General features: G+C 38.7%; 2 protein-coding genes across 3 annotated transcripts in view; one reads left to right on the top strand and one right to left on the bottom strand.

Annotated features, from left to right (window-relative positions):
* Positions 1–14010, bottom strand: part of mocos (molybdenum cofactor sulfurase) — a 126250-nt gene that overhangs the window by 25943 nt on the left and 86297 nt on the right. The gene's annotated exons all lie outside the window — the stretch shown is intronic.
* zgc:110045 (uncharacterized protein LOC664755 homolog) overlaps positions 1–14010 on the top strand; it is a 30182-nt gene that overhangs the window by 10612 nt on the left and 5560 nt on the right. Inside the window, exons 7-13 of the mRNA XM_067420925.1 lie at positions 3337–3468; positions 6473–6601; positions 6962–7051; positions 9890–9931; positions 11587–11662; positions 12544–12596; positions 13306–13475. Coding sequence (XP_067277026.1) covers positions 3337–3468; positions 6473–6601; positions 6962–7051; positions 9890–9931; positions 11587–11662; positions 12544–12596; positions 13306–13475 — 692 coding nt within the window. The remainder of the gene's footprint in view (positions 1–3336; positions 3469–6472; positions 6602–6961; positions 7052–9889; positions 9932–11586; positions 11663–12543; positions 12597–13305; positions 13476–14010) is intronic.

The following is a 14010-nucleotide window of genomic DNA, read 5'->3' as shown; positions in this document are numbered from 1 at the left end:
CTGATATTTGAGGGTTGTGCATAAAATAGCAAGTTACTTTGAATACTTGAATTGAAGTTGAAAGAATGAAGAATGTGCTTAAATTACTTTTTATTTATTGAGGCAAATAAAAAATATATAGTAAAAAACCCTCCAAAAATTACATAAAAATATACAAATTTAAAGGTCCCATAGCAACATTTTAGGAGGTTTGTCAACATTAATAAATACTGAATATTGTCTCCAAGTGGCTAGAAATTATTACCGGTGTAAACCGAGTTCTGGATGTCTTTCTCTGCCTTTGAATAAATTACTTTTCCTGTTATGACGTCAGCACCGTAACAGTGTTCATTAATGCCTGATCTGGGATCAGTGATTTCTGATGTGTAGCTAATCATTCAAATTCACACAGACTTTCTTTCTAAATCGTTTAATACTGTCAAGGGGGTCGCACACCGGACGCGGAGCTCGGCGGCGCGCCACGTCTTTAAAATTCGAACACATTGTTTTCAATGAGTGTACGCACACCGGTGGCGGCATTCGGCGCCTGTCCGCGGCGACTCAGGAAGTTGTTCTAAATCCTGCCGCGCCACAGAGCGCCATTTCAAGGCTTTATATTAAAAGTATATTATCGTTAAGGTATACTGATTTCAACCTTTGCTACAAGACACATTTGTTTTACATTCTGAGTTCAACAGCTTGAATAAAGTCTAAACATATTTTGGGGAAATGTATAATAAACGTAGCCTCTGCGTCTGGTGCGATACCTGAGACGCTGCGCGGCGCGCCGCCGAGCTCCGCGTCCGGTGTGCGACCCCCTTCAGTCCTGCCGCTGGCCGTTTTGATGCCCGAAGCGTAATGCATCAGTGAATCAAGCCAGTGACTTCATGTCGTTTCTGTTAGTAGCATGAAACAATTCGGTTATTTAAATAATTAAAGGAAGTGTATGTAAGATTGTGGTAAAAACTAGTACTGCAATCACTATCCCCTCTCCCCCTCCCCCCTGACTCGAGGTTGCCAGATATGCTGCAGGATCCAGCAGAAACGTTTGTAGATCTGCAGCTGTGGTAACTAGAGCAGAGCTGGCCACCCGGATGCCGAAACACTACTGACTTTGTGATTGGTCGATAGGTGGAGAGCGGAGCTTCAGGCCAAAACACAACATGTCAACATCAACATCAGTTGAGGGCTGCAACAACAACTTTTAAATTACAATATCCTGGCCAGATAACTGTTGTCAGTGATATAAGTATTTGAAATTAACATGATTTCTTAATGTCTAGTGACATATCAGAGCCATTTTATGATTAATTGAAATACATTTCTTACATACAGTTCCTTTAAATACAGAGAGCGATCGAAGAACACTCTTTATTATGTTCGGATCTGTCAATCACACGTATATCTGCAGTGCACACTTGTCCAAACTGCTGTTATATAATGAATGATGCTGTTATGCTCAACAGAAGCTCTTACTATATTCATTTCGATGACGTGTTTGTTATGGTGAAAGCATTTTGTGAGAGAAAATGAGTCGGCGTGACTGGGACTGTTTATTCAGAGCTCTTAGATACAAACAAAATAAAATCGCGCTCACAGCGCTCTCAACAACACGGTAAATTAACACTTTCTCAGCAATCTTTCTCCAGCGCTCCTTCTCTCTCTCTCTCTCTCTCTGGACTGGCAGCACTGCTTGCTCCTCACTAAGCCTTGCCCTCTCTGCCACATAATCTTATACTCATTTTAAATGCAAAGATGTCAGCCAATCACAACAGTGGGTGATTTCACTGAAGTCTCACAGCAGACACGCGCCTTCAAACAGAGCATTCAAGCCAGAGGGCTAATATCAGTATAGAAAAAAAGGCCTTTTATGACATTTTGACGTAAAAACAATACTAACAATATAAGTAAACCTCAGGAAACATAGAATAATAAAAAATCCATGCCATGGGACCTTTAAAGGTCCACTGAAATGCCTTTGGAAACGCGCCGCATTATTCAATGTGTTGACGTAATTTCCCCTGAAACGGCTCTAGTTGTTAGCAGCTCCTCCCCTTTTTTGAAACAGCCAATAGCGTTTCGTTAATATACAGTTTGTCTAGAGCGCAAGAGCGGACCTTCTCTGTTTGGTAAAGCCAGTTTCCTCTAACACTGTTTACCATCATAATCTCCTCCATATCGCGTTGAAATGCAGCATTCTGTGCAGAATTCAAATGGGTCCGATATGTTTATTGTCTGCGCGGATTCACGTATATGATCCGCGCTGCGCTCTCATGTCTGTAGTCTAAATTTAGACCAGAGCCGCTGGGGTGTGTACGCTGCTGCGGTGTGTGAAACTAACGTGAAAACAGACTTTATTCGCCTCAAATGAATTTCCTATCACATATATAGTGTGCTATGTGCCTTTCACCATGTAAAAAATTAGTAAATGTGTGTTAACAACTGACCGATTTCAGCCACAGCTTCAGCAGTGTAGGGGGCGGGCTTTAGATTCTAGAGCGCATTTTGATTGGACAGAAGATTTGACCAGAAAGTGAAGTCTGCGATGATGTCACCAAAATCTGAGTTTCGTTTTAACGGAAATGAGAGACTGTAAATTTCGAATACTTATATCTCCTAAATGCAAAATTTGTCATAGTTTTGGAGCATACCAGCTTATTCATAACTTTAAGGCTAACACAGTCATACTAAAAGCTAAAAAAAATTTTTTGATTTCAGTGGACCTTTAAGTATAATTTTTTACAAAGATATTTTACAGATTTTTTACAAAGTGCGAAGAAAGGGTGAGGGGTTAATGAGTTTTATTGAATTTTTTTTAAAACATATTAAAAAATAGTATGATACTGCCTGAATTTTTTTTATAAAATATTATTTCTATAGCTTACAATGTTGAAGTTTGCAAGATATGATCTGAATTATGAATACATCACTTGTTTTATGTTCTCCATGTTGCACAGTGCAACCAATTGTGTTCTGTAACATTATTACACTGGCTTTTAATTAAATGAATTAAAAGTAAATTAGGTCCCAGCCAAGAGGAACACAACACTAATTACTATAATAACGACTTACTACCATTTCCCACAATCAACCACAAAGCAGCTTGATATGGCTATTTTTTACATTGGTATGCAGCAAATGCATTGATCTCCCAGAAAACATCTAAATGCAGTATTTTATTGTAAGAAACAAATGTTGTAAAAATCCTGTCGATACTTTGAGCTTTCATTGCAAACACTGTCAGCCTGTGTTCCTGAAAATTGGCATATAAATTTGTTTTGATTAAAAAAGGACACAATGCCTTGGCAGAAGTTGAAATGAGCTGCTTTCTGATATGAATATATGCATCTCTTTCAGGATATCCTGGCATCTATGATAAACAGCACTGTGACAAGCAGGCCTCCTGTGACACTCCGTCTCGTCTTCCCTGCCAGTCAGTGCGGTTCACTCATTGGCAAAGGAGGCTCGAAGATCAAAGAGATCAGAGAGGTAGATATTTTAGGTGGAAGTTTAATTGTTGGCACAGGCACAGGGTTTGTAATGCAGGTCACAGCGGCTCCCAGATGATGCACCGAATGATCCGTTAAACAATTAGTTTCCGTTGTCTCAGTGGCAGGCAGAAACACTTAACATCAGCATGATTGATTGTCCTCATCAAGACAGAACTTTTTATTCCTGAGCACAGGGGGCCGCTCGACTCAGGTTTCCGCTATATCCACGTTATGAGACGACTGCACCCCTGAGCTGCAATTTCCTAAACTCTTGAACTCGCTCAGTTTTCCTCAAACTTATCTATTCATGGCTTTCGTTGATGGAAAACAAAGCGATCCATCTCACAAGCCGAACCATTCATTGTCATTTAGCTGCTGAAATTGACATGAGGACAGTGGCTTTTGCTTGAAGGCTTTGTTTTTTTATTCGGCTGGTGGATCACATTGAATAAATATAGCTGTCCTCACTGCTGAGGGCTGTGAGGGGTGAACTGGCTGCTTTTATTCCCAGTTGCTATGAATGTCTAGGACAGGACAGCCCACCAAGGACTAAATAGTCTCACATTTATATACAGTATCCAAATAGCTTGACCTAAATAACTGGCCAGACGATAACAATGTCAGATCTAGACATGAGAATAGCTGTAATACCAAAAGGGACTGTATGGCACACTTTTTTGCAAGTGGCTTTGGAAAGCAATCAAATTTGTAAACCTCTTAAATGCTGAGAACTTACAGTATGAAAAAGTATTGCCTTATTGCATTTGTTTTAATAAGTGCAATATGGACAAGAATGATATTTCAGATTGTAAAATATGCAATTATTACACATTTGAAATCTTTGGTGATATCGCATCATCATATTCTTAATACTCCCTGTATATCAGCTGTATATCAACGCTACTTTCTCTGGTATCACACTGTCTGAATATGCCTACTTCCCTAGTAGGTGAAAAATAGCATGTGGAATTAGCAATATGTCTGAATTCATATTCATAAAGTATTCATAGTAATCATACATTTTTCACAATTTTTGCGGACAAAATCAAGTAATTTCAATAGGAGTTCTTGCAATAGTGAACATTTTGCCTAAAAGATTTCACAATGGGTTCACTGCTGTTTCACTTCCAATTATGGTGTAGATAGAAGGCCGGACAAAGAAAATGTATTAAGACAGACTTTAATAGCTACAGAACTCAAATCGTAACCGCTAAAGAGAACCAACAAAGGAAACAGGCATATAAATACCAAACTACTGGCACGCTAATCCTGAAAACTGAAGCCAAAGCGCCTCGATCGCCCCCAGGTGGCCGGATGCAGTGTACAGGTCATAAACACCGCCCTCTCCTTGTAATGTAATGGGACATAGACAAACTAAACAATCAAAATACACGTCAAATACATTTTTTTCCAAAGATTTTCTGTCATTGTAGGCAGTTTTTTATGACGCTGATGTTAGTTCAAGTGTTCGTTCTTCAAATAAGTCTGGTTTTAGTTAGTTATTTGACACTATAAAACGGGGGTGTGACGTTATGATTGACAGCTGAGATTCGGAGCTTCTCTGAGGTACTTCGGGAGGAGATTGCAGCTTTAACTTTAATTTCTATATTTCAATAACCGTTCTCCCCCGCCCCAAAAAAAGTTCAGGGCGCGTGATTACGTAAGCGGAAGTGTGGGTGGGACCTTGATGTCGCGGCTCCACGTCACGCTCACTACTGCACAGATTCAGCTCCAAGTTGCTATCGCGCGAACTGGAGACCCAAGATGTCAGTGCCATATTTAGACACTGGCGGATAGTGAAGATGCATCGTCCATCTTTTTTTACAGTTTATGAGACAAACTAGTGGCAGGAAACTCAGAAAACAAAGGAGACAGGAAAAACTGATGAGGAACTGACTAAGGAAACTGTGTCTTGGTGCTGTAACATAAAGCTACTCACAGTACTTATAAAGCATATATACAATATTCTACATCTACATAATTCCTAAATCTAACAACTACCTTGCTAATTATTATTAAGCAGTAATTAAGAGTTTTCGGAGGCAGAAGTCATAGTTAAAAGTTAGTTAATCGGACCCTAATCTAAAGTGTGACCAAACAAATATTATTGGAGGGCATTTTAGTAGAAAATATCAGTATTTCTACTTATATGTTACTTGCCATATCGTTGTAAATATTTGTGAAATATATTATATATGGATCGCACTGTTGACTGAACAAAATCTTGCAAAGTTCATTCCTCATCAAATGTAGTACCTACTCAGACTACGCAATTTTGGATGCACAGGATCTCTCCTTGTTTCATACAAACACAATTTGGTGCCATCTTATAGTTATGTCCCAAATGACGTACCAAATGATGCGCTTATATTATGCATTTTGTACTCAACCGTGTAATGTATGACATTTTAAAGGTTATTTTGTCATCCTGCGTTGGTGTCTGATAGCCCCTCCCCCTCTGTTATGTAATTACAGAGGGGAAAGTTGAGTGCATGAAATGTTTTTTTGTGTGCTTTTTTTGTGTAAATAAAGTGCAATATTTCTTCGTTTTTTGTAAATTAAGTGCATATCTAAAGTGCAATATTTCTTCTTTAACACACCACTCGCATTACTTATAATGTTAAATGCAATAGAATAATACACAAGTAGCTACACAAATTGGAACACACCTTGTGAATATGATTAAATTCAAAATAACCACAAAGGATTTTCAGAAGGAATAGTACTGTAATATCATTGCAGTGCTTGGCTTATTGTTTTGTACAATGTAATGGAGTATTTTCTCTTAGCAGAAGCTTAAATATAACATACTGGAAGATTATAAAATAATTATAACTTATTTCAATACAATATTAATATTTCATGTCTGCGCATTTATTTATTTGGCAAGAAAAAAAACCCCGGAGCGGATAATGACCTTCTTCTATTAACTGTCACTATTTAAAGGAATATAAATAATATCATTTGTGGGTTTTTTAATCAGAAGTGTTTGTGTGTGTCAGAGCACAGGTGCCCAGGTCCAGGTCGCAGGAGACCTACTGCCCGACTCGACTGAGAGAGCCGTGACCATCTCAGGCACACCCCACGCCATCACACAGTGTGTGAAACACATCTGCACCATCATGCTGGAGGTTTGTGAGCGTGCACGTGAGAGTGCATCCGTGTTTTAATTGAAAATCTGTGTGATTATGCATGATTTCCCTTGTGCTTAAATGTTATTTCAGAGGTGGGGAATATTCTTCAGGTCTTTTTCACCTTCACACTTCATTTGCATTCGCTTTGAGCGCATGCACCACATGTTAAATGTTCCTGTTTGCTTCATTAGTTCCCAGAATCCAACCTTGGATGCCTTTGTTTTGCAGGCTTTTCCCTGGCCCGCATTAACTTTGGGCTTTGAACACTGAAATCCAGTGAGGCTTAACAGAGTTCTAGAAATATACTGACTAAACGCCTTTGCTTTTGTCTTGACTTTGTTTGTCTCCCTTATTTAGTCGCCACCTAAAGGAGCCACCATTCCATACCGACCCAAACCCTCCGCAGGTGGCAGCCACACAATGTTGACGCAACCACATGCTGCGCCGGTGAGTTCTCCATCCATCTCTTAATGCAAAAACCACACTACTGCAACAACACCTCACAAGCATTGATGATTCCATAGTTCCCTGCAGTCCCAGTGGGACGCTTTTAGTGAGGATATTTACACTAATGATTTTGCAGAAAAATCAGCTTGCAGAATAAATCTCCAGATGCAACCCCCAGATGCAATCAGTAATACAGTCACCAATGGGGCCACTGGACCATGCCAAGTGCTCTTAAAAATGCAGTTGAGACTTTTAATCACCAATTCAGATCTGTAGGTGTTTGAATTGGAAAGCTTGTGACTAATCATTGTAAACACAGCTGTAAATAGCTGGACTAAACTATTCTTTCATCAGTATTCTTATGAAATACTATTCTAAGCTCTGACCCTTTATTTTTGACATCTCTTCTTGGTATGTCGTCCAAAGGGCTTCAGTTGTTCATTTGAGTGATCATGACATTTAGTTTGACTGAGGTGAGGATTGCAAAGGCTAGTTGTCTGTATAATGAAAAATCATGTCAGCTACAAGCTCCATTTGTCTAGAGGATTAAAATGCTAAGAAGCAGTTTAGTTCTGTTTTTATGTATTTATTGCTATGTCTGGTGATAGCATGGGGTGTTCATGTGATGCCCCCTTGTGGTTACATTAAGAAGAATGTAGTTCATTCATAATTCCACCTGGCACTCTTAAATGTTAATGACAAAGTCATTAACTCAGACTCAGACTTGTGGTGTAAAGTCTGGTCCACTTTGCAGCTTATTCTGTCCATTGTAAAATAAACAAAGCAACCAATCACTGTTGTTTAGCGTGAGTTTGTGTGAAATGCATTATTACAACTATTAGCAAGCATCTAAATAGAAAGCATATGGCCCAGCAGTCTCCCAAAATGGTTACACAGGAACTTGTGCAGACTTGATGAGCAAAATGTACTAATTATTTTACACAGCAAAATAGTTTTGCTTTTGCATAACTAGTTTATATACTACTAAGGCCCTGTTTACACTTGAAATTAAAGGGATAGTTCACCAAAAAATGAAAAATGTATGTTTATCTGCTTGCCCCCAGGGCTTCCAAGATGTAGGTGTGTTTGTTTCTTCAGTGAAACACAAATGAAGATTTTTAACTCCAAACGTTGCCTGTATAATGCGTGTCAATGGGGTTTTTTCTATGAGAGTCACTATGAGAGTAAAAAACACAGACATACGAAACCAAATTAAACAATTAAATTAAAACAATAGAACGATCAGTTTCTGCGAGAAACCGATCAGTATTTGGGTTATTGTTTTTACCTTATATCAGACGAATCTCATCTAGTATTCCCCAAGGCCATTACTTCCGTCGAAGAAGGTCAAAAACCCGGCGCGATCATATATATATATACATTGTCAGAAAAAAAGGTACATTGCTGTCACTGGGGCGGTACCCTAAGGTACAAAACCGAAAAGGTACTAAGGTAAAAAGTACTACTACTACTTTTAAGGTACTAATTGAACCCTTTAGGGGTGAGTAAGGTACAAAGATGTACCTTTTTACTTTTTTACCTTAGGGTACCGCCCCTATATATATAGGAATATATTCCTAGGGAGAGATTCCTCAGTGCCTGCGCGGATAGGTCGAATGAGGAAAAAAAAAACAACACAAATACTATTTGGTTTCTCACAGAGAAACCAAATCGCCATGAGCCCCAGGTTTAATATGGATTCATATGTCTATGTGTTTTTTTACTCACATAGTGACTCTCATAGAAAACACCCCATTGACATGCATTATATGGCCAACGGTTGGAATTTAAAATCTTTGTTTGTGTTCTACTGAAGAAACAAACACACCTCTTGGATGCCCTGGGGGTAAGCAGATAAACATCAATGTTTCATTTTTGAGTGAACTATCCCTTTAAGATGCATTTTGGTCAATCAAAGCACAAGTAGACGAAGGTGACACATTACTGTTTACACCTGGTGTTTATCTGTCTCTTTTGTCCACTTTCGTCCACTTCTGTCGTGATTTCTTAGAAGGAAGGGTCTATGGGTGGGTAAATGTATGGAATTTTCCAGATCTTTTGATCTAACTGATGAAATAAGCTCACGCAATTTTATATATGAACACGTCTAGAGATAATGGAAAAACATACCGAGAGCAGCAGCTTTCTTTCTGCTCTGACAACCGCAAGACCACGACAAACGCGGTGAGTGCCTTTTAGAAATCAGGAATGGTGAGAGAACATTGTGCTTGGGGAGTTTTTTAATCTTCAAACCATGGGTTTTCAGCCAGCAAAGTTTAAATCCCGTCTGGCTAGCGCACTTCCCATAATGTTAATGCGTTAGGACAGTAGGCGGACAGAAGCTGTTTTTTTTTGTGTACGAAAGCCATCTGGTTGAATGTGTTTTTCAAACACCTAAGCGGTGGAAAGCTTAAACTGGAAAACTATGGCGAATCCAATAATTAGTTATTCCTCAAAATATATTAATAATATCAACCTAGTACCTTTTAAGGCCAATTTACACTACAACGACCACCACGGACAAGCGACATATTAAAGTGCGTCACTTTTCAGACATTCCGTGACCCGACAAATGGCCATTCAACATGTTCAGTTGGCAAAAAGGAGCAATAGAAACTGACAGGGGTAACGCACTGATCCGACTTTTGTCTGTCGGTGCAGTGTGAATTGGCCGTTAAACACTATTCTTTAATGTTGTTTTTTTTAGGTGTTCTTCAATAAAATATGCATCGAATAGACAGTCCAAGGATGTACCATGTCAACTGTGACTAATGACCAAGCAGCAAATTGGCTGTGTTGGCTATTTGTACTAACCTAAACGTTTTATCTGTTACACAGGCATTTGCTATTCCAGGACAGTTCGCCATTCCACCCCAAGACGTGAGTGTCAGTCCCACTGTCTGATCAGTATCATTCACAGCACACTTCACAACACTACTGCAGTGCCCCAGTCACATCCCACCCCTGACACAACCACATTTCTCCCACGGCATTCCTCACACACACCTAAGTGCTGATATCCCCGTCCCTCTGATCGCACTGGAGCCTCCACTAACTTCCTTCGAGCGGAAATATCAGAGGCATTAGGCATGAAGATGCACTCTGTCTATGACATTTTCTTTAATATCTTATCTAGCATCACTAACATTCCTTGCTCCTTAGTTATTTAATATCCTTGTTTAAGACAAGTAAACAATGTGTGTTAACTGAAACACTCACACATGTAATTACAATGGTTGTAAACCAGCTCTGTATTGATAAACCCCTAAACATAGGGTTTGTTTTAAATCCCTAAAACTGAGTAGTAATCATCTGCAATCAATTCAGGTGAAACCGTTCACCATACAGACTCCATTCTGTGGAAGCACATTTCAGTCTCAATTCAAGTTGCAATTGTGCGATATAAAGTCACATTGCGAGATATACCGTAGCCACATTGTGAAACACAGTAAAGGTACAATTAGCAGACTTAAGTCAATGCTAGATATACAGTAAATTTGCTTAAAGTTAATTAAAAAGTCGCAATTTTAAGATACAGTCACATTGCGAGATATAATCACTTTGTAAAATATAAAGCTGCAGTTGCAAGCCTTAAAGTCAATACAAGATATACAGTAAAGTTGCAAGTATAAAAACTGTCACAATTGTTAGATTTAAAGTCACACTGTGAGATATAATCACATTGTCAATTATTAAGTTGCAATCGCAAGTTTTCAAGTCAATGCAATATATACAGTAAAGCTGCTGGTTTGAAAATCAGTCACTATTGTAAGATAAAATGTCATATTGTGAGATATAATCACACTGATATAAAATAGCAATTTTTAGATTTAAAGTCAATGTGAGATATACAGTAAAGTTGAAGGTAAAAAAAAGATAAAACAGATATCTGTTTGTAACAGATAAAAATCTTTTGAACTGAGTGAGGCACAAACTATAAAATACTCCCAGATCATTGATATTTTTTTAGAAGATTATTTCAGGTGTTATTTATATTTTTAGTTTTTAAACATTATAATTTTTAAGAAATTTAAGATGCAATTAAATCTCCCATTGTCTTATACTGAAGGATTGTTCAGCATTAAAAATATAACCAACGGTGATAATGTGCTCCTAATATTTGCATACCTAGTTGTGATCTGTCTTTTTTCTTACATCTTACATGCAATCTGAATTGTGATCGGTCCTGCATGTAACACACACTGCAAAGGCGGTGTCACATTGCGTGTTGCTTCTCACAGACAGCGGGCAGAAAACCAGCCATGTGTCATGAAAACGGCAGAGCATGTACTCAGAACCTTAGCGTACCTCACACTTTAACACGACCCTTTTCCTGCCTGCGAGCACTCAAATTCCCTTAAGGAAATGCAAATCAGGGTTTTCGATCACATTCTTTGGAGAAGTGGATGGAAAGTCCAGAGGGGCACCTGATAACTAATCCAATTTTGAGACTTGATATGGGTGCTGTTCTGTCTGTAGATGTGAGTAATTCCATTTTGATTGGCTAGTTCTAACCTCCCTTCCTGCCCCCGCAGTTGACCAAGCTTCACCAGTTGGCTATGCAGCATATCCCCTTTACCTCCCTTGGGCAGAGCAACCCCACCTTCCCTGGTACGTACCCAAAGCTCCCCAGGGAAGTCTGTCTCTCCCTTTGTCTGTCTCTCTGCCTGTCTTTCTCTCGATCTGTCTCTTTCCCTCTCCACTCTTTCGTCTGTCATGTCTGACCACCGCACTTTTCCACTCTGAAGAAAATGAGGGAGAAGCCGTTTCGTGGTAAGGCAATAAATATCACAACACTTCCAGCATAATGCCGCACATGCCGTGCCATGATTCAACCACTAACCAGTCCTGATAGCTCCAGTTAGCCTGTGTTCGGATGCCAGCCGCTGACGGCCGATGGTTGATCTGTCAAAGGAATCTCCAAATGTGTCATGTCACCATAGCGACAGCATCATGACGGCTATGTGATGCATATGTGTCACCCCTCTTTCTCCTTATATGTGAACTCATCATGAACATTTAACATTCTTCCCCCCTCATGTCACTCCATACCTCCACAATACCCCAGACCTGTTCAAACCGCCAGCATTTTCCTGAGCAAACCTGAAGCCCACTCTCACAGCAGCCCACATTTATCATGACAAACAAGTCCACACATTGCAAATGCCAGCCCATAATTACTACTATGGAAATAGGGAGTTGAAGAGAGACAGCCTCTCCATAGACGTTTCCGATAATGTGCTCTATCTGGAAATGCTTTTATGGCTGTATTTGAATCCCAGGCAGACATGAATTAACCAGAAATTCATTCATGACTCTCACACACTGAGGCAGCGTTAATGCTTTCATACATTGTGTAATTTTAATGTGATATTTTTTCTGTTTTATTTGAGCAATCTCAGTGGCAGCGTAGCAATGTTAAAATGTTTCTAAATTTCATTTTTGTCAGCCATTAGGTTGTCAATTTCTTACCTTCCCATTTCCCTGCATAGGTCTGGAGGCCTCCATTGCAACCAGCTCTCATGAGCTGAGCATACCTAATGATGTAAGTTATGGGATATAGATTTGTATGATAAAATAATACACTTGATGCATAATGTTTGTTTTTGTCCTTGTTTTTATTTTGTACATTGGCTACAAAAAGTATTTGGACACTTGATTCAGACTTTAATTGTTTAAATAGCATTGCATTATCTAAAATATATGTGCAAATTATTAATGCATTAAAATTATAATTTTAGCAAGACATTTTCTTAGCCATATTTGCTAATTATTTTAACCAGGTGCTCCTGGTTTGAAAAAATTTGCAAATTTTAAATTTGTTTTTAAAATTTAATAATACAATTTTCAAATGTTCACTATCTTTCAAAAGTTTGAGTTTGGTAATATTTATTCATGTTTTTGAGTCTCTTATAATCACCAAGGCTGCATTTAATTGATCCAAACTGTTAATTTTAGTACCTAAATTTAACTTTAACTTTTAAAATAAAAAAATATTTTTTGTGCATTTTGCTTGAAAATTTTATTTTTAAAAATCTATGAATTTTTTTTTTTTATGCTTTACTATAATGCTATTCACCATGGAACATGGTTACACTAAGTATCTGCTGTTGTAGAATTTATAAGTAATATTCAAGGCATGCCATACAGTAGAGAAGAACAACTTCCATGTCCTAGAGGTTCACTATCAGCCTCCAGTCTTTTAATGTCCAGATGTTGTTTGCCCCTCACCCGTCTGTCTCTCTGCCTCTTAGCTCATAGGCTGCATCATTGGCAGACAGGGCAGTAAGATCAATGAGATTCGCCAGATGTCTGGTGCCCAGATCAAAATCGCCGGGGCCACAGACGGTTCGGCAGTGCGCCACGTCACCATCACAGGCTCCCCAGCCAACATCAGCGTGGCTCAGTACCTCATCAGTGCGAGGTGAGACCTTTCCCTCTCACATTTTAATGGATAGTTCAGTCAAAATGAAATTCTGTCATCAATTACTCACCCTCATTTCATTCCAAATCTGTATTTTGTTTTCTTCTGCTCTGGAACACAATTGTGATCATGTCTGACAAATTCCAAAAAGTACCAAAAATATATACATACATGAAAAAAAACTCATAATACTACTGACATTACCATTCAAATGTTTGGGGTCAGAAAGGATCTTTTTCTGAAATAAATTAATACTTTTCATTAAAGGTGCACTATGTAGTATTTTTGCAGTAAAATATCCAAAAACAACTAGGCCAGTGTTATATACCAGTATATTGTTCAGTTGAGTTCTTAAAGGTCCCATGGCATGAAATTTTTATTTTGAGGTTTTTCAACATTAATATGAGTTCCCCTAGCCTGAATGTTGTCCCCAAGTTGCTAGAAATTTTGATCAGAATAAAACGAGTTCAGGAGAAAATGAGAGCTCAGACGAGCTGATCTTGAATTCTCCTGTTATAACATCATACCAGGAAAG

The sequence above is a fragment of the Pseudorasbora parva genome, chromosome 17 (genome assembly GCF_024679245.1).
Source record: "Pseudorasbora parva isolate DD20220531a chromosome 17, ASM2467924v1, whole genome shotgun sequence".
NCBI lineage: Eukaryota > Metazoa > Chordata > Actinopteri > Cypriniformes > Gobionidae > Pseudorasbora > Pseudorasbora parva.
The sequence above is the reverse complement of the archived record's forward strand: the minus strand, read 5'-3'. Positions and strand labels throughout refer to the sequence as shown.